The 18749-nt window shown below is 40.8% G+C and overlaps 1 protein-coding gene across 2 annotated transcripts in view; it reads left to right on the top strand.

Moving 5' to 3' along the window:
- PRKDC (protein kinase, DNA-activated, catalytic subunit) overlaps nt 1-18749 on the top strand; it is an 83273-nt gene that overhangs the window by 60952 nt on the left and 3572 nt on the right. The window contains exons 68-82 of one of the 2 annotated variants that reach the window (XM_058021661.1): nt 391-502; nt 2058-2247; nt 3340-3514; nt 3601-3791; nt 4063-4098; nt 6269-6449; nt 6948-7108; nt 8474-8685; nt 9681-9768; nt 10536-10679; nt 13424-13628; nt 14167-14234; nt 14505-14725; nt 15037-15129; nt 17031-17120. In XM_058021661.1, coding sequence (XP_057877644.1) covers nt 391-502; nt 2058-2247; nt 3340-3514; nt 3601-3791; nt 4063-4098; nt 6269-6449; nt 6948-7108; nt 8474-8685; nt 9681-9768; nt 10536-10679; nt 13424-13628; nt 14167-14234; nt 14505-14725; nt 15037-15129; nt 17031-17120 — 2167 coding nt within the window. The remainder of the gene's footprint in view (nt 1-390; nt 503-2057; nt 2248-3339; nt 3515-3600; nt 3792-4062; nt 4099-6268; nt 6450-6947; nt 7109-8473; nt 8686-9680; nt 9769-10535; nt 10680-13423; nt 13629-14166; nt 14235-14504; nt 14726-15036; nt 15130-17030; nt 17121-18749) is intronic. The other variant, XM_058021670.1, reaches the window with a different exon arrangement.

Genomic DNA, 18749 nt, shown 5'->3' with positions numbered 1-18749 from the left:
TAACAGAGATGAAAAAATGGGTGTGGTATAGAAGTTGCACCTCTTGACATAGCCCTGAAGTAGACATTTATGTGCATAAACCAAATTAGATATTAAATTTAGTCAACATTTCCACCATGTTCCAGCATGTTCATATATGGAAAGGAAACTACCTGGTGGTGATCTCCAGTGGCAATTGACACAGATGTCCTTACAGAACCCCCTGTGCTTCAGCAATAAACAAAAGTGATATGATGATCACTAAGTAGCATTTTTAGTGCAAGCCCAGAAATGCAAGTGGGTTACTTAATGGCAGCTTTCTGGTTTGAATGTTAGACTATATTTTGTTTAGCCCGTTTTCATGCTGTTTGGCTTCAGATGCCATTTGAAATGTTCTCAATTGATTTCTAGGTAACTTAGATTCAGAGGCTTCCCTTAAGAGACTTCTCAGAACTTGGACAAGCAGATATCCAGATGCTAAAATGGATCCTATGAACATCTGGGATGATATCATTACAAATCGGTAAAATTGCATTCTTGGGCTAGCTTAGGTTCTGTCTGCCTGTTTAGTTCCAGGAAGTGCTTTTTCTAATGCTGCTTGTTTTTCTATGGGAGGAGTTTGATCCAATGCATTACTTTTTTTTTCTTTCTTTTTTAACTGTGGTAGTACTTTTCTCAATATAACTGGGGAGTTTGTGTGACTAGCTTGTGGAGAGGAGCAAAAGGAGATTGAGCAATGGCCAGGGAATAAATTTTATTTTGATAGGGAAACATAGATGTTAGTTTAGTAATTTTCTTGCATCACTGACTATATACACTGTGTAAGCTGGCCCATTTCAGCAGCCCTTAAACATATTCACTTTTACAATTGAGTAGATTAGCTGCATTTAGCTCAATGCAGCACCACCCAAAAGGCCAATCAGTTATGAATAAAAATACTTGGGCAGTTCCAAAATTAGGGAGCATACAAAACAAGCCCAGCCCTGTCACTCTCAGTGCCTCACCTGTTTATGGGAAAGTTAATGACCACTGCTTTAATTGGAGACTTCTGTTGTGCAGATGTTGCTAGAAAGAACAAAGGCTCTCTTGAGACTCCTTTGGATTAGCTCTGAAGAAACTGGAATGCTTTTTGAAATTTGAAAGTTTTCTGTCCTTGCCATAGCGTCTGTCTTCGTCCCAATTTATTCTTCCAGTGAAAGTCTAGATTAGTCTTTCTTTCCTGTGTGATAGCTTCTTCAGTAGCTCTGCTGATGCATACTACGCTGTGTGATTTATTTTGTTATCTCTTGGTGTCAGGAAAGCATGGCTACAGAACAGCTTATTGGAGTTCAGTATTAGGCAGAATACCTGGCATGGCTTACTTTTGAAAAAAGTCTCGAAACATTTATGACTTGAAGGGTTGTCAGGGTTTTAAACACTTTATGTGCTTTTTGAAAACCTTGGTCTCACCTTAAATTAGTAACAAAGGATGTGCCAAGTGCCACTTCAGAGTGTAGTGCTGTCCTCTGCTTTGAGTAACAGTCTACTAATGAGATGTGCTATTGAATTAGATAGGACTAGTTGTGGAGTAACAGGATTCAGCATGGCAATTCCTTTTCAAAAGGTGAGTGTTGTTGCTGATCTGTTCTGCAACACAGATTTCAGTGTTGGCATGAGTTGATGTGATAAACATTTGAATAGCAGGTTGACATAAAATACAGCCTGGCACTCACACTAAATAATTGAGGCTTCTTTTTTTGTTTGCGTGTCTGTGAAGCTGAAATGCAAGTTATGGCTTGGTGAGCTTAGGGACTGTAGCTTGCTCAAAGGAACTAACTAACAAAAAATTCCCACCCTGTAATGGACATTTTTCTAACACTAATCTTGCCAGTACAAGATCCTGAATGCTCTCAGGGTCAACCTGATCCCTGTTGGGAGTGTCCAGTCTCTGAGGCCTGTGTTTAGCCCTGCTAAAGGTGATAGCTTTAGTTTGACTTTTTTTATTAGCTTGGTTTGCTGTTAGGCAGATCAACACTTAGGAACATTCATTTCCTTGAATTTATACCAGAGTGATCTGTAACCCTTTTGTTGTTGTGCAGGTGTTTCTTTCTTGACAAACTGCAGGAGAAACTTCCCTCAGATCAGGCCAATGACAGTATGGAGGTGGATGGAGAGTACAGTGCTGGTGACCAAATGGAAGTGGATCAACAGGGTGAAAACATTCACTCAATGATTAAAAGCTGCAAATTCAATATGAAAATGAAGATGATAGAAAGTGCCAGGAAACAGGTGAATATACTGTCTGATAGCTTCCAATTTGTTGAGAAAATACAAAGAAAAAGCTGGAAAAGCCTTTTAGGTGGTCTTTGGTATCCTTTTGCCAGGGCAAACCTTGTCCCTTTTTGACCCTGCAGTCCAGGACATTTTGAAAGCTCAAGAAAGTCAGTTGCACAATGAAAGAAAACAAAAGGATAAATGTTAATTAAAAAGTTGATGATAATTTGTCATTACTGGAAATATGCCTGAAGTCCCCTTTGATCCACAGATGATTTTGGACACTCTAAAAGGCAGATAAAGTATCTGAAATGTTTCAGTCTTTAAAAGAAGGGATGCTTGCAATCAAGCATTATGCTTCTTATTCACAAATAATTTCTTCTGTACAAGGAAACGAATTCTGATTGAATTAGTATAATTCGCTTCAATCAGCAATGCTGGATTTCTTCTTTTTCACTGTTTTCATTACTGATGTTAGTTAACTAAGGAACTAAAGTTAAGTGACTTAGAAATTTTTGGTTGAATCTGGCTGTTGAAATGACTGAAACAGTGTTTTTGATGGTGGGCCTTTGGTGTTTCAAACTTGAGACAAGATGAATAATTAAGTCAAGGTCTCCCATCTTCTGAGATGCTGCAGAAATCTGCAGTCATTTACAAGAGTTTGTTTTAAGCAATCTGATAAGCAAATATAACATTATTGGTTTGTTGACTATACCCTCTTGAAGGAGTAAGTGAAAAATAAAATTTCCTTTTATGTTACTTCCGTGAAACTTCTGATCAAAACACAACCATAAGTGATTTTCTTAATGCTATCTTAAATCAAGTTGTGTTTCCCATATGTGTTTGTATTGTAGAACAGTTAAATGTTTCTTGCAGCTGGAGTGATTTTCTCAGTTGTTTAAACCTCTGTTCTTCTCTTTTGCTATTCAGACTTCTCCATTAGCAGAAATGTGGTTCTGAATATGAGACCCTGCAAGCAGTGAGCATCTCTGCCTTACTGCAGCTTTACTTGTGTTACTTAAATCTTCTCATCCCTAATTTGGTTGTGGGCAGGTTTTAGTGCCTCTTCAGATATATGGTCTGAAAATTCTCTTAATGTGCCTACAGAACAGCTTTGCAGTGGCCAAGAAGCTCCTGAAAGACCTGCGCAAGGAAGCCAGGTGGAGGGAGGAGTGGCTGCTGAGGTGGAACTTCGCCTATTGCCGCTTCACTCACAGCAGCAGCCGCAGCCTGAGCTGTCCTGAGCGCCTGCTCTCAGTGCTGAAAACCATCTCCCTGCTTGGTAACAGCCTTTGCTTCTTCACCTTGTTTATTTCACAAAGTTGCTTTGTTGTCCAGTTATCAACTTTTGTTCTTGAATTCCAACAGAAGATAGCAAATCTGACTATCTCAGCAAGAACATAACAGCCTTCCGAAACCAAAATCTTCTTCTGGGTACAACGTATCACATCATGGCCAATGCTCTTAGTCAGGATCCAAGGTGTCTTGAGCAAATTGAGAAAGAGAAGGCTGGGAAGATATCACTAATATCAGGAGAAAGCCTTGAGAACCCTCAAAAGGTAAATGAGAGGGGAAGATCCTTTAGTAATTTCAGTGTCATTATTACTACGCATTACTACTTCAGTATGGATAAAGAGCATGTGAAACCTGTCTGCTATTAGCAGTGATTTGTCCAGCAACACCAGGTAGAGAAAGGGGGGGGAAAAACCAAAAGGAAGGTTGTGGTTGCTGTTTCTTCCAGGTTTTGCTCTCCTGGAGTTTGGCATCACTCTAACCTTTCTAAATAGGAGAATGTTATTGTGTTTCTCTGTACCTGGATTTTGAATGGAGGAGGAAGACACAGTCACAGCATCTGCCTGCACAGTGGTGAGACAAGGCTTGGGATCCTCAAAGAATGCTTTGATTTCAGCTGGGCATTTGTGACCTGCTTCATGCCTCCACACTGTTCTCTTTGATAAAGAGATGTTTATAATACCGATACACTTATTTTATCTAGGTAATTTTAATGGAAGAAAAAAGTGGAATTTTTTTAAGGCAGAGCACATGCATGTTGTCTTTGCCTATTTTGAGTAGCTGTGCATTTGAAGAATAAAGTCCTAGACTGTGCTGCAACTGAAATTATATTTGCTGTCAGTTGCCCCACATGCTGTGGCATTGACTTCTTGTCTGTCAAATGGATTAAGAATTTGAAGTACCACTGCTGGCTTATATCTACTAATTTCTAAAGCCACCATGAAGACACTTACATATGGAATCATAGAATGGTTTGTGTTGAAAGGGACCTTAAAGATCATCTAGTTTCATCTAGTTCTGACCCCCTTGCCATTGGCAGGGACACCTTTCACTAGACCAGGTTGCTCAGAGCTCCATCCAGCCCGGCCTTGAACACATCCAGAGATGGGGTATTCACAAATTCTCTGGGCAACCTGTTCCAGCAGCTCACCACCCTCACAGCAAAGAGTTTCCTCCTAATATCCAATCTAAACCTACTGTCTGTCAGTTTGAAGCAATTGCTCCTTGTTCTACATGTCACTACATGCTCTTGTAAAAACTCCCTCTCCCTCTTTCTTGCAGGATCACTTCAGGAAATAGGAACAATATTACTGTAAAACAAAAAAAAATGTTTTTAATTTGTGTTTTATCATTGTTAAATGTAAAGCAGATCAAGAAGAAATTCCTGCGAAAAAAGGTTTTAAATTTTCAGGTGTATAGAAATGCAAGCAAAAGCTTGAGTTTTGTTTATTAGCTAATTCTCAAGAGCATTCTTCTTTAGGCAATCTAAATATGAGGATAAAAGTTCTTCTGTGTCAGATGAGTAAGATTGTCATACCAGGGATTTCTAAAAGATGAAGAAGCTTAGCCTTATTTTAGCTTACTCTTAAGCAGCACTCTGACCCTGGTAGTCTCCTTCCACCTCCCTGACTTTTTAATTTCAGTTACAGCATTTAGTGTGTCCAGAAGGGCCAGGGAAGGGATTGTCCTGCTGTGCTTGGTAGTGGTGAGGCTCCACCTTGAATCCTGTGTTCAGTTCTGGGCCCCTCACTACAAGAAAAACATTGAGAGGCTGGAGCATGTCCAGAGAAGGGCAGCAGAGCTGGGGAAGGGCCTGGAGCACAGGTCCTGTAAGGAGCAGCTGAGGGAACTGGGACTTTTTAGCCTGGAGAGGAGGAGGCTCAGGGAAGACCTCATTGCTCTCTTCAACCACCTGAAAGGAGATTGTAGTGAGGTGAGAGTTGGTTTCTTCTGCCATGTCCCAAGTGAGAGGGTGAGATAAAATGGCCTTAAGTTGTGCCAGTTGGGTTCAGATTGGATATTAGAATTTTTTATTTTAGTTTTTAATGAAAAAGTGGTGAGGTATTGGAGTAAGTTGTCCGGGTCGGTGGTGGAGTCACCATCTCTGGAAGTGAGGCATCTGGATGTGGCACTTTTAGATATGGTGTAGGGGTAATTGTGGTGGTGCTGAGTTCCCAGTTGGACAGATGATCTTGAAGGTCTCTTTCAACTTTCATGCTTCTGTGATTCTGTAAAGAATCCTGTCAAGTCACCCTTGCATGAGCTGCATTAGAAATGTATTGTGAGTATTACTGTATTTATAGTAGAGAAAAAGGCATCAGATTCAAAATAGTTTGATGCATGCTTTTTTAACACAAATTCCAAGTGTAACTGTAGTGCAGATGTTGTAGATATGTCTTAATAGGAAAAAAACCTGGAAGTTTTATTACATTTTCTGTTAACTATTTCCAAAAGTTCCAGTAATGTTAACTTTTCTACAGTGACAAAAATTGCACTTAACATATCCAAAGACTAATCTAAGTTTATGTATTCCCATTGAAAATTGTGGAAACTAAAGCCCTGGAAATCACTGCTAGAAATAACATCCCAATTTTTTTCCTTTATATCAGCTGCTCAGAACATCTTAAAACAATTAAAGTTTTATCCACTCAAGACTTGCAACAAAGCTCCAGTTTCAGAAAGGATCGTTCAGTGCTACTTTAGCACTAATGTGTGTTTTTTTCCTCTTATGGTTGGATTTCAGGTGCTGGCAGGTCTGAACAAGAAGGCTTTTCAGTGCTTCAGCAGTGCTGTGAGGAGGTCTGAAGAGGAGGTGCAGTCCTCCTCCGTGGACCACATGGACACGGTGGGAGTTGTGGATGCTTATCTGACTTTGATCAGCTTCTGTGACCAGTATCTGCGCAGGGAAGAGGAAGGCTTGCTTGGTTAGTCAGATTCCTTCTAAGCTTGTGAGGGGTACAGCTTTTCCTGTACCCAGGAGGTCTCCATGAGCAGCACAGCTTGAATTTCAGTGGAGCAGTTTGACCTCCAGTTGAGCATCATTTGTATGCCTTTCTTTACCTCCTCTGTTTCTGTAGCTTTGGTACTAGTGGCTCACTTGTAGTCTCACTCTTACTTGTGATAAATATATTATATCCAGCAGCTGCTTCCCTTGTTCCTTCCCAGACCAGAGCAGCCTTGTCTTTAAAGCAGGCAAGATACCAGCAGTGATGCAGCTTCCTGATAAAGCTAATCCTTACAGTCCCCAAGTACATGTGTTGCAGATGTGTGCAGTTCGAACAGATGGGAAGGAGAACAAAGTAAAAATACAAAATACACTTGATAAAAAAATACAGAATTGTAAAGATGAATGTTTCAGATGATCAAAGACGTGGAACAAGTGATGGTGTTTCTGATAATTCTTGTTTAATGTCTCTTGGCAGAAATTAACACTGTGGATCTGCAGCAGTTCCCAGCTATTGTGGTGGAGAAAATGATAAAAGCTTTAAAACTGAATTCCAGAGAAGCCAGGCTGAGATTTCCTAGACTGCTCCAAATAATTGAAAGATATCCAGCAGAGACATTGGGTCTAGTGACACGAGAGGTTAGTTGCTTCAGTGTTTCTGCCAGCAAATGTTGCTGTAAATGAAATTTTAAAGGTGGGGGTGGGATACATAGAGAGGTTAGACTGGTAAGTTTTGCTTCAGGGAAATCAGATAAATTTTATGCCATCATTGTTCCTTGTCTTTTCTGTAACTTACTGAGTCTAATTAATGTGGACAGAAATTTTTTCTTGGAAATGTAGCTTTTTATCATTATTCTCATTCCAAATATTTGTTTGAAAGTTGCTGGAGAACAACTGTGGTATGCTTTGTTTTTTTTTCCTTCAGAACAATCTAAATGGGCTGACAAAGGTGGTTAGCATTAGGGTGAGGAATGTATCTTATTCCTGTAGACTGAGTTTCCTGTATGCAGGAAGCCAGCAGCTTTTCCAGTCTCATTCCATGTCATCCAGCTTTCCCTGTCCTTCTTCACATCAGAGATTACTGCAGCTTTGTCTTCCTTTGTATTTCCCACCTCCTTCCTTGTTTCCTTCCTTCCACAACCTGTCTTTCCCTTGCCATTCCATGGCAGGATAGCATAAGCCCGCCCTGCTGTGGTGGGACAGATAAGCTGAGACCTCTGTGACTCGTGCCTGCTCCTGCCATGGCCTGCCTGTCCTTCCAAGCCCGTGTCATTGTGCTGCTGCTCCCAGAGCAACAGGCCCTTTGAGAGGAGGAGCTCAAGTGAGGCAGAAACTGGGATTCATTATCCCAGGGAACTGAGAAAATAGCAGAAATGGCTGAGGTGCACAAGGTGTGGCCACGGAGCAGCACCAGTAGTTCAAACAGAACCTGACACAAGCTGACAAATCTCAATCAGAAAGGGAGTTCACCAGGCATTTATTTCTCCTATCCTCTGTCTTTCTGTGAAATAAATACTGCAATCTGATCTTAAATTCTATCAGAAGTGCTTAAAGATGTACAAAGGACAAAACTATATAAACAATAAGGAGTTTCAGTGTTCTCCTTCCTGGCATTTTTTTTACTAAAATCAAGACTTTAATCCTGATGGTGTTGGAATTGAATTCCTTAAGATTTTTGAGTTGTGTGTATGTGATGATCAAAAATTACTGTATTGCATCCAGAGACAAAAGCCACAAGTTTGAGTGTAAAGCCTTATATTGATCAACTGGCTGCAAATCTTTATAATGGAAAACCTATTAAGCAGCAGTAGTGGTGGTAGTAGTAGTGATATTAATAATTAAATCTGTGCTTCATTGGGGGATGTTTAGCACACTTAGTGGACATTCTCTGTTTCCTTTTCACATTTCTCTGTCAGGCTGCACCACGGAGCAGTTTTGTTTGTTTGCTGTGTTTGGTGTTTTTGAGGAAGACCAAAGATGAAAGCAGTGTCTGTGTTTTTGCAGCTTTCTTCGGTTCCCTGCTGGCAGTTCATTGGTTGGATTAGCCAGATGATGGCACTACTTGACAAGGATGAAGCAGTAGCTGTACAACACACTGTTGAAGAGATTGCAAATACCTACCCCCAGGCACTCATCTACCCTTTCATGATCAGCAGTGAAAGTTACTGCTTCAAAGATACTGCATCAGGCTGCAAGAACAAGGAGTTTGTGGAAAGGTGAATTTGCAATTGGAGTAGCTCTTCTGTATGTTTTTTTTGCAGGAGTGGACAGATTCGGTTTTTTTTCCTACACAAACCCTTTTCTTTAGTGAGCACGAGAAATATTAGAGGGTAGTCTTGAGTTTTTGTTTAAAGGCACAGAGAAATGCAACACATCAGCTCTGTCAGTGTCAGGCACACTCAGGTTGGTGGCATGAAACCTTATGAAGGGTTGGGAACATGTAGTCCCTAGGCTGTTGCAAGTTAAAAGTTTTCCCAAGATAAAACAAAAAGACCACAGAGAGACAACAGCATTTTCTTTGTAATTCTGTGGTATTGAACGTTTATCATCCTTCTAATACCAAGAGGAAGCAGCTATGTTTAAGTAGAATAGACACTCGTACCAGACTTCAGAGAGGACAGTGAAATGGACGCAGGTTATCTTGGGAATGACAGCTCTTGGCTGTGGTGTTCTCTGCTTATTCAGTGTGCAACATGCAGCTTCTCTTACGAGCTTTCCCTTGTCCCTTTTGGCATGCAGCAACACTTGAGTTAATCCCCAGACAAAAATCAGTTTCTATCCCACAATGCTGTAGAGCCACTCCTAAAATTTTGGTTGTCTTTTTGCCTTTTTCTCGAATTTTATACATTTGCTGAATAAATTTTTGCTTCAAATAAAAATACCAAGTCATGTGTTTCACAGACAGTATCACCCTTCAGTAACTGTCATGACAGGGCACATGGTCTGGTCAGTGCCTGTATCTGTTTCAAGCATGCTTTCTACTCACCCACCAAGTTCCTATTTTCATAGGACATATAATTAAAAAACTGGGAGCTGTGTGGCACGTTTAGTCAACATATAAACAGTCATGCAGCCCAAGAGGGAATTCCAAAGGAATTGTTCTACAAGATTTTTTGTATATAGCAGACAGTGTAGATCATTGCTCATCTGCAGGCAAGGTGGTGATGGTAGTTCCCGTTGCATTGTGATGCATTTTTCTCTTCTTTTAAAGGATCAAGAGTAAGTTGGATAGAGGAGGAGTAGTTCAAGATTTTGTTCGCTCCCTGGAGCAGCTCTCTAATCCTGTAATGATTTTCAAGGTAAAGTATATTTTTCCCCACTTCCTCTTCATTCCTCTCCCTCTGTTCAGAAGAGCAAATGCTGGGTGGAGCCTGACACAGCTCAGTTGACACCACAGCCACAGGAAGCGGTTCAACTCAGCACCAACTGATGATGATGATGATGATGATGACGATGATGATAATGTTGAGGTGCTGTGCTGTCAGCAGCTTTCACTGGTGATGGGCTCCCTCCCTTGTGCTAGCTGGATGTTCTGCTCCAGCCCTTTTCAGCTTTCCCCTTCAGGGTCTGTGCCCTGCCCCACGGTCAGTCTTCCTTAATCATTCTGAAAAGAATTATCATTTGTGGCCATCTTGTAATTTTGGACTACTTGTGTTCAACTGTTTGTTTTCTTATGTCCTTTCCCTGCTGGGCATCCCTGTCTGTGTTCTGACTTGTTTGTCCAAATGATTCTTGTCCTGTGTTTTGTGCCACTCCTGGCCTCACAGAGGCTTTCTTAGCACTAAACACTAAACATAACTATCATAACTAAACATAACTAAAAACAGTAAGCATAACTATAAACAGTAAACATAACTATCATAATAAAGTAGAAACATTTTATCAAGACACAGAACAAAAGGAAAATATTTCCACAGCCTTTTGGTTGCTCTTTCTTTTGGTCAAAAGACACATAGTAGTTGACTGTTAGTAAATACAATAATCCCAATGCAATCTGATTGGCCTACTGAAGAGCAAGGGTCAATAAATCTTTTCTTAGTACTCATCTATTTTCTTCTCTTTGCAGGATTGGGCTAAGGATGTCAGAAATGAGTTGTCAAAGCCTCAGAGAAACAAAAAGAAGCTTAAGGAAATGTATGAAGGAATGTACAAGAATCTGGGAAATTTGGAGAGTCCTGGCCTTGGATTGATGAGGAAAAGGTTTATTCAGGTATATGTGGTAACTGGGTAGCGTTGGCATTGTGCCTTTTCTAGAAGGCAATATAAAGTGAAAAAAGGGAGCCAAATTACAGCTTTTACAGGTGCTGCAGGACTTGATGAGACTTGATCTAGTCAGGAGTACAGGACTGGGATTTCTTTGCTAGAAGCCATGGACTTAACGTAGTTCACTTTCCACTTCTAGCTGCCCTGCAGGGATAAATGTACTGTCTTACACAGCTTCTGCCTCTCCTGTCCTGAATGTTGCCAGGTTCTTAGGACCTGAGCCTCTAATCATCCGTGGGAATCTGGCTTTGTTTTTTGTTCCCTGCTGCCAAGGATTTATGAGCACCTTAGGGAGTTTTGCTGTATTATACTTCTCAGATTCACTGCCGATACGAAGTTACTTATACAGAAGAGTTACAACTATGAAGAACTAAAGAAAAGGCTTCACAAAACTGACTGAATTCCAAGGTGGTGAAAATCAGCATAGAAAATGAAGTGACACATGTGGCAAGAAAATGTAGTTACCCTAGTATCATATAGAAATTCTGCATATTTTACCTGACTATTGCAGTTCAAGAACAAAATCTTGATTTGTGATGGTTCCTTGAAAACATCTGCTGTGAAAACTCAAAGGTAGTCAAGAAAGAAAAGCAAACGTTCATCATTATTAAGAATAGAGAACTAAACATGGATTTGTACATTGGCATAGCAGCCTTCTCTCACTCTGGCTTCTTGAACATTATAGTCCTCGTCTGCGGTATTCCCAGCACAGATACAGTAAAATTGGATGAGGTTCAAAGTGGCAAGAATAATCAGAGGTGCAGAGTAACCACTGCACAAGCAACTTCAGCATTCCTCCAGCTGGAAAAGATGCAATGGCGCCAGATACAGTGAAGCTCTTAACATCAGTCCCATGGTTGGACTTGTTGAACTTACAGGTCTTTTCCAACCCTAGCAATTGTATGATTCTGTCAGGAGCACCGAACAGGAAGTAAATGCTCCATGGAAGTGGCAGGTTCAGACCAGTGAGAAGTGTTTCCTCATTCAGTGCACACTTAGGTGCTGAACTCCTGCTGCCGGGTGTTTGGTGCTTTCACAGGTTCAAATAGCAAGCAGGCAATAGGAGGGAGAGAGGGCAGTGCTTTAAGAGCTTTAACATATAAATGCACACTCCCGGTACAGAAATCCCCGAGCTGCAAATTGCTGAGGGCAGGAGGGCGATACTCGTGTAGAAGGAGGTCCTGGCTGTGTGCTTGTACTGTGTGTGCACAGCCCCGTGGCCAGGGCGGGGTGCATCCAGCTGTCTCCCGTTGTGGCCATCCTGTGTCACATTAGCATTAGATAAACTCACCTGGCTGTCTGCAGGGAGATTCCTTCCCCATGAGTGGGAAAGGTGGAGGATGAGAGTGAGGTGGAGTCGGAGGAGGTGAGGTGATAATGAAGCAGAAAGGGTAATTGGGAGTTTAGGGGCACACTAGCCCTCTGAATGTGTTGCTGTGAGATAAGATGGGTCTTTGATGATAATGACTTCAAACTTAAGAGTGGGGGATAAGAATGTGCAGGATGTGCCCATGGCAGGCGTGGGGGTAGGGAGAGGGGAGCAGCTGTACAGGGTACATGCACAGCAAGGGACATAGCAGGCACAAGCACAAAGGCTGTTTGGATTACATGTGTGCCCACACCAAAGAAATTAAAAATCCATGGCTCTTTAAAACGCTGAAATGTGCAGTGTTAGAGGATACAGGGAAGAAGAGCAAGGGACATGCTGGAGAAGGATATCAAGGTTGTTCCCCTATGGTAAAGGGAAGAGGGAGAGCAGAGAGTAGCTGCAGAAGAGAGTCAAGGTGATGGTGCACAGCCTCTGAAGTCTTTGCTTTCATGATGCATTATTATGAAGAAACAAGGTGTGCTGTGAAAATAACTGTACCATTTCTAGTGTCCTTGCTGGGGAAAAAAACAAGTTGTCTCTCTTGACTGACACATAAAATTGCTCTACTACATGGAGTACTTCAGGCTCATAATCTGGAAATAGATTTAGAGATAAAGATGTTTTTGACTGTAGCAGTCTCCTCCAAAGGATAATGTTTTTTGTATTTTCATTTACTTCAGTGAAATAGCTGTGTCTTCATAGCTTGGTGGAAAAATGATCAGGCAGTGAAAAAAACATCTTTCCAAGCCATTAATACCCAGTCCAAGAAGGAACATTTGATTTTTCTAGAACTTTGAACTATGAATACAGGAGGTCAATTCAGTTAACTATTTGTAGCTAATACTTACTTTGTTCATTAAATGGATCCATGTCCAAAACTTTGCTCTTTTCCTATATCAGGACATTTAAAATAGTTTAAAATACGAGTTTATGCATTCTGTGTCCAAAATTAATGCTAGGCAGTAATAAATCCACGAATAATAAATCCGATGGTAAATAAAACATGTAAAACATTTCATAGAGTCCCAGAATGATTTTGGTTGGAAGGGACCTGAAAGATCATCTGGTTCCAGCACCCCTGCCATGGCCAGGGGCTCTTCCCACTAGGCCAGGTTGCTCGGGGCCCCTTCCAACCTGGCCTTGAACATTTCCAGGGATGAGGCATCCACAACTTCTCTGGGCAACCTGTTCTGGTTTATATTAAGAATTTCTTCCTAATATCAAGACAAGCCATGTATGTAGATAGGAAGGTGCCCTTTTCATGCTCTTGGGTAGTTTTTAGCCCTGTGTAAACAGAATTCCTTTCTATAAATTATTGTTAGGCTTTTGGGAAGGACCTGGATCATCATTTTGGCAGAGGTGGTTCAGAACTGTTGGATATGAGGACTAGTGACTTCGATGCAATTGTAACTTCTCTCCACTCAAAAATGATCAAAACCCATAAAGAACCTGGGAACCTCAAAGAATGTTCACCATGGATGAGCGAATTCAAAGCTGAGTTCTTGAGGACTGAACTGGAGGTTCCTGGTAAGTTCCTGTTCAGTGTCAATGGTGAATTGCCCCTTACAAGAAAGTTGCTCTTGAGCTTATTTTTTATATTGGCTATGTGACCCTTCTTTCTGGCCTTAAGCTTTATCTGGCCTTTCTTGAAATAATTCTATTCACTCATCTCTTAAATCCATTCTTAAGCTGTAGTCCTGATCTTTAAAATTGTATCTAAGCTTGTATCTCTTACCTAAGAATTTAGTATTTTTCTAAAGGCCCGACTCCAGGAAATATGATATATAAATCTAATACATGTTTAAATCTAGTTTGAACAAGATTGTGTCTTCTGAAACCAGCAAGAGCTCAATTCTAACAGCTAAACAAGGAGAGGGTATCAGTAATTCACAGATAAAATCATACTATGTGTATGTTGGATCTTTTTTATTCATTTAAAAATATTTTATTCATAGTTGTCATTCTACCAGTTTGACAAAACATTTGGATGTGTGTTCTGATGTTAAACACACTCTAAAATAACATCAGGCTATGTACTAATATTTTTTTTCCACTACCACTTCAGGTCAGTACGACGGAAAAGGGAAACCTCTGCCAGAGTACCATGCAAAAATCTCTGGATTTGATGAACGGGTATGTTTTTAAGATTGAGTCGAAATCCTGTGTGGTATAAATATGTCTCCATGTAGCATTTGAAGAATTTGGCAGTAGCAGGGTCATTGCTTGTTTACACATCTTGCAGCATACAAAGAAAAGGCTGCAAGTGGGCATTTGTTTTTCTGTTATAATTGAGTAACTTGATTATGTCATCTAGGAATGACAGATATGCTTAATTCCAGCGATGATTTTGTAAGACCGAGTTTTCTGTCACAAATACTTTTCTTTTTCCTGTCTTTTTCCAAGATAAGTGTGATGGAATCCTTGAGGAAGCCAAAACGTATAACGATCCGAGGCAGCGATGAGCGGGAGTATCCTTTCCTTGTCAAAGGTGGCGAAGACCTGCGACAGGACCAACGCATTGAGCAGCTGTTCGATGTAATGAACATTATCCTTTCCCAAGATGCTACATGTAGCCAAAGAAATATGCAGTTAAAAACTTACCAGGTCATCCCCATGACAACAAGGTAGGCATTTATCTTCAAGGGACAGAAATCCTTTTGTTAACATCTATTAGTTTTGGGGTGTTGGAAAGTGAGAATTTTGCATGCCAGATTCAGATTGAGAGTGTTTTGTGCCTTGGCTTAATTCTTTTTTCCTTTTCCTTTTAAACAGCATTGAAATTGCTTTGTCTGGAAACTATTTTTTCAGAGTATATTTAAATTGGTAGCTTTTAACCTTCTTTTAACAGGCAATAGAATATATTGCTTCCTGTTTGTGGTGTTTCTCTAAAGTTCACCTCTGAGCTACTTGTTATCTCTGACTTATTTTGTTTCAGGCTGGGACTCATCAAGTGGCTGGAAAATACTTGTACTTTGAAAGAATTCCTTAAAAATAGCATGTCTGAAGAGGAAGATATCAGCTATTACAGGTGATGCTTGGTTTAGCTGCCTGCTGTAATAGAAACCACTACTAATGGGTTTTTGGATAATTGACAGTCTTGTGGCAGGATTTTCTTTTACCTTTTTCTTTTTTTTTTTTTTTTTTTTTTTTTAATTAAAGAATAAAAGAAAAGCATTTATAAGCAAGGAGGCAGTTTGTACTTCCTGACCCAAATTAGTAATTGGCAACTGTTTGTTTAATGAGTGCCATTGTAGCTGGAATATTCTCCACCCAGCTTGTTTAAACAAGAGACTTATAACTATAATCATGTGTGACGTCATTATCATCACCGTTTCCTTATCAGCAGATTGATTTTACAAGCAGAGGATTTTGATCTCTTGATTTGATCAGGCAGGAAATGGACTTAGGTCAGTGAGGGGCAGGGGAAGGGAGTAGAGGCAGAGCTATTGAGAAGCTGGGTTCAGCAGTGAGTCAGTGATGGGGGGTGGAACTTGGCAGCACATGCACAGAACTCAACTGTAACAGAGCACTTTCTCTGACATGATACAAATGCTGGGTTTGAATAAATTATATTGCTTTCTCGTGATTGTAAGTGCAGGTTGAATATTTGTAAAATTGATTTAATTCTGGCATTTCAGCCTAGTTCTGTCCTGGAATTTACAAATGTGGTTTAATTTACAAATGTGGTTCTCAGTTACATAATCACTGTTTGGGTTTGTCTGAGTGTTGTCACCATTTATTTTTACTGGTTAACATTTATGGGGCAGGTTGGAGGAAGCTCCAGCGTGGAGGTTGGACTCCAAAGAGTCTTTATTTCTATGGTTATTTGATTTGTGAGCAGTTTAGGAACTGCTAGAGTTCCTGCATTACTGCTGTCTGATTCACTGTTGTGAACAGCAGTGATGTTATGATCTCAATTCACTGAGTGGGAAAGTGAAAGAAGCCTCACATGGAACCATCTTGTGAGGGGAGGAAATTTATAATATGCTCAGTGCAGAAGATCAGTGTGTTTCTAAAAGCAGGTCATAATTTATTTTTAAAAAGCCCTTTGCTTTATTGTGTATATAGACTTTAATATTTTCCCATATGTTATTCAATCAAAGCAATTAAGACATTTTATATTGAGCTATGGTTAAGTGACAGCACTCATAAAGGAAAATTTTGGTTGGGGTAGGGGGAACAACTTTCTGAATTTTTGAAATCCTTTATCCCAAAGTGATGGGCTACACTCTCTAACCGATAAATGCTTCTTAAATGGAAATGACATTTTCTTTCTCAAAACATGCTTTGGAAGGAAGAGAGGAGGTGGCTGCTCTGCTAAGTTGAGAAATAGAAGTTTAAGGTTTGATGTGTTTAGTTTAGATGGGAGAAAAATATCAAATTATTTCATAAGCAGTGCAACTAAAGAATACTGGCTTCTTATGGATTAATACCCCAAGTTCGAGCACCCATTCCTCCTCTCTTGGGCACTCTGAGGAGATACCAAACTGCCTTCCTACATTCCCTGCCCATTTGGAAGGACAAAGGGCAGCATGTACTGTGGCAGACTACATAATGCTTCTCAAAGGCTACAAGACTGTCAAAAATATCTTTCTCTCCCTGCAGAAATTATTTTGGATCTTTCCTCTGGAGGTACTTACAGTACCTCTTGACAAATTAACACCTTTGAGATGTCTAATCTTCTGTTAGATGTGACTGAAGTGTGTTCAAAGCTGGGGCAAAGGATATTAATGGATCAGCCTATATTCTGCATAAACTTCATTTTCATAGCAAGGCTAAAATTAATGCAGGCTGTAGCTTCCTGACTTTTCCTTTGCATAAAAATCTCATGGGTCAGAGCAGCACAGAGCCTGTGGATAACCAAATAGAGAGTGGTGAGATGGTACAGGGAAATCATCGGTGCTTTTCTCCTTTTTTTTTTGTCCCTAGCCCAAGAGGACCTCATGCTACCTATTCTGAGTGGCTGTCCAGGATGGGTGGGAAGGCACAGGGCATCTCTCGGTACCATGCCATGTACAGGTGGGTTTCAAAACAGAACTGCATGAGAAATACAAAAGCTGGAGTGTGCACACACACAGAGATGCAGAAATTCCAGGAAAAAAAAAAAAAAAGTATGATCTTCATTATGATATGATGGCTAGAGCTGATTTTTGCTCATTTTACTGCTTTGTCTTCCTGGAGATGCTTTGCAAAATTCCTCTTGCCAAAAATCCTACCAGAGTACAGGAATACTTCCAGAAGCTTGCTCACTTCCTTTAGAAAGTGTCTGGAAGCAGATGCTGCTCTTCAACTTTATTTTCTAGGCGTCTTGTTCCTGATTATGCAGTTAGGTTGGCTGCCTCAGAGTCCAAGCATCTGCTGGAGTTGGACAGAGAAAATCACCATGATTCTCTGAGAATTTAAGAATATTTGGTGGTTTAGGTTCCGACTTGAGCATCCTCTCAGAGGAATTTCCACACCTACCTAGATCTAGCTCTGTGGGGGGTAAAGTGAAGTGTCCAGAGCATTTCTTATAAGTTCATAACCTGCTTAACCAAGTGTCTTGCTTTTTAAAGGAAAACTTTGACTTGTTTAACTGAATTAATATTTGTATTCAGATCCAGAATGTGCTTTTGAAGTAATTCCCAATCACCCCCACTCATCTCCAGTCTGCTGCACCAAAGGGCTGTCCTCTATTTCTCAATTCTGCTCCTTTCAGAAGGAAGTAGACTGGAAGGAAAGCACCCAGCACATGTCAGCTCTCACAAGCATTCAGAACTGGATATGGGCTAGGACAAAGCCTCCTTCCCCAAATCTACATGGTCCCTCAGCACCAGTTCTTTAGTTCTGTTGCTTCCCCTCTGCTGCACTACTCTCTAGTGTCAGTACAGCCTCAGCCTGCTGCTGAGGGATGTAACTGGGACCTTAATTCCTCTGCTTTGAAGAGGCTGTCCAGCCAGAAAGAACATGATTGTATTCTTTATTAAAACTTAAACCTATAAACTTAATTTGGAGGAAAATACACAAAACCACATACTTTTTGTATTTAGAAATATCAGTCTTGGAAAAAACTGCTGGGAGAAAGAGGGAGGATGGGGTACTTGTAATATCAGATAAAATTGGGGGTATGAGCCCTTTGTGGCTTGCTGTACTTTTTACTGGAGTAAGCATCACATGCTGCTGTGGTCATGAGCGTATCACAGAACCACAGAATAATGAGGTTGGAAGAGACCTCTAAGATCATCGAGTCCAACCTATGCCTGAACACCTCAACCTATAGCACCAAGTGCCATGTCCAGTCTTTTTTTAAACACACCCAGTGATGGTGATTCTACCACCTCCCCGGGCAGAGCATTCCAGTGCTTTATTATTCTTTTGGTGAAAAATTTCTTCCTAATATCCAACCTACACCTTCCCTGATGTAGCTTGAGACTGTGTCCACTGGTTCTGTCAGTTGCCACCTGGTGGAAGAGACCGACCCCCACCTGTGTACAGCCTCCCTTCAGGAAGTTGTAGAGGGCAATAAGGACACCTCTTAAGCCTCCTCTTCTCCAGTCAAAACAGTCCCAGTTCCTTCAAACAGTCCTCACAGGGCTGTGCCCATAAGCACAGGGCTTGTGTTCCAAGCCCCTCACCAGCCTCGTTGCCTCCTCTGGACATGCTCAAGCT

Source organism: Melospiza georgiana, chromosome 1 (assembly GCF_028018845.1).
Source record: "Melospiza georgiana isolate bMelGeo1 chromosome 1, bMelGeo1.pri, whole genome shotgun sequence".
NCBI lineage: Eukaryota > Metazoa > Chordata > Aves > Passeriformes > Passerellidae > Melospiza > Melospiza georgiana.
The sequence above is the reverse complement of the archived record's forward strand: the minus strand, read 5'-3'. Positions and strand labels throughout refer to the sequence as shown.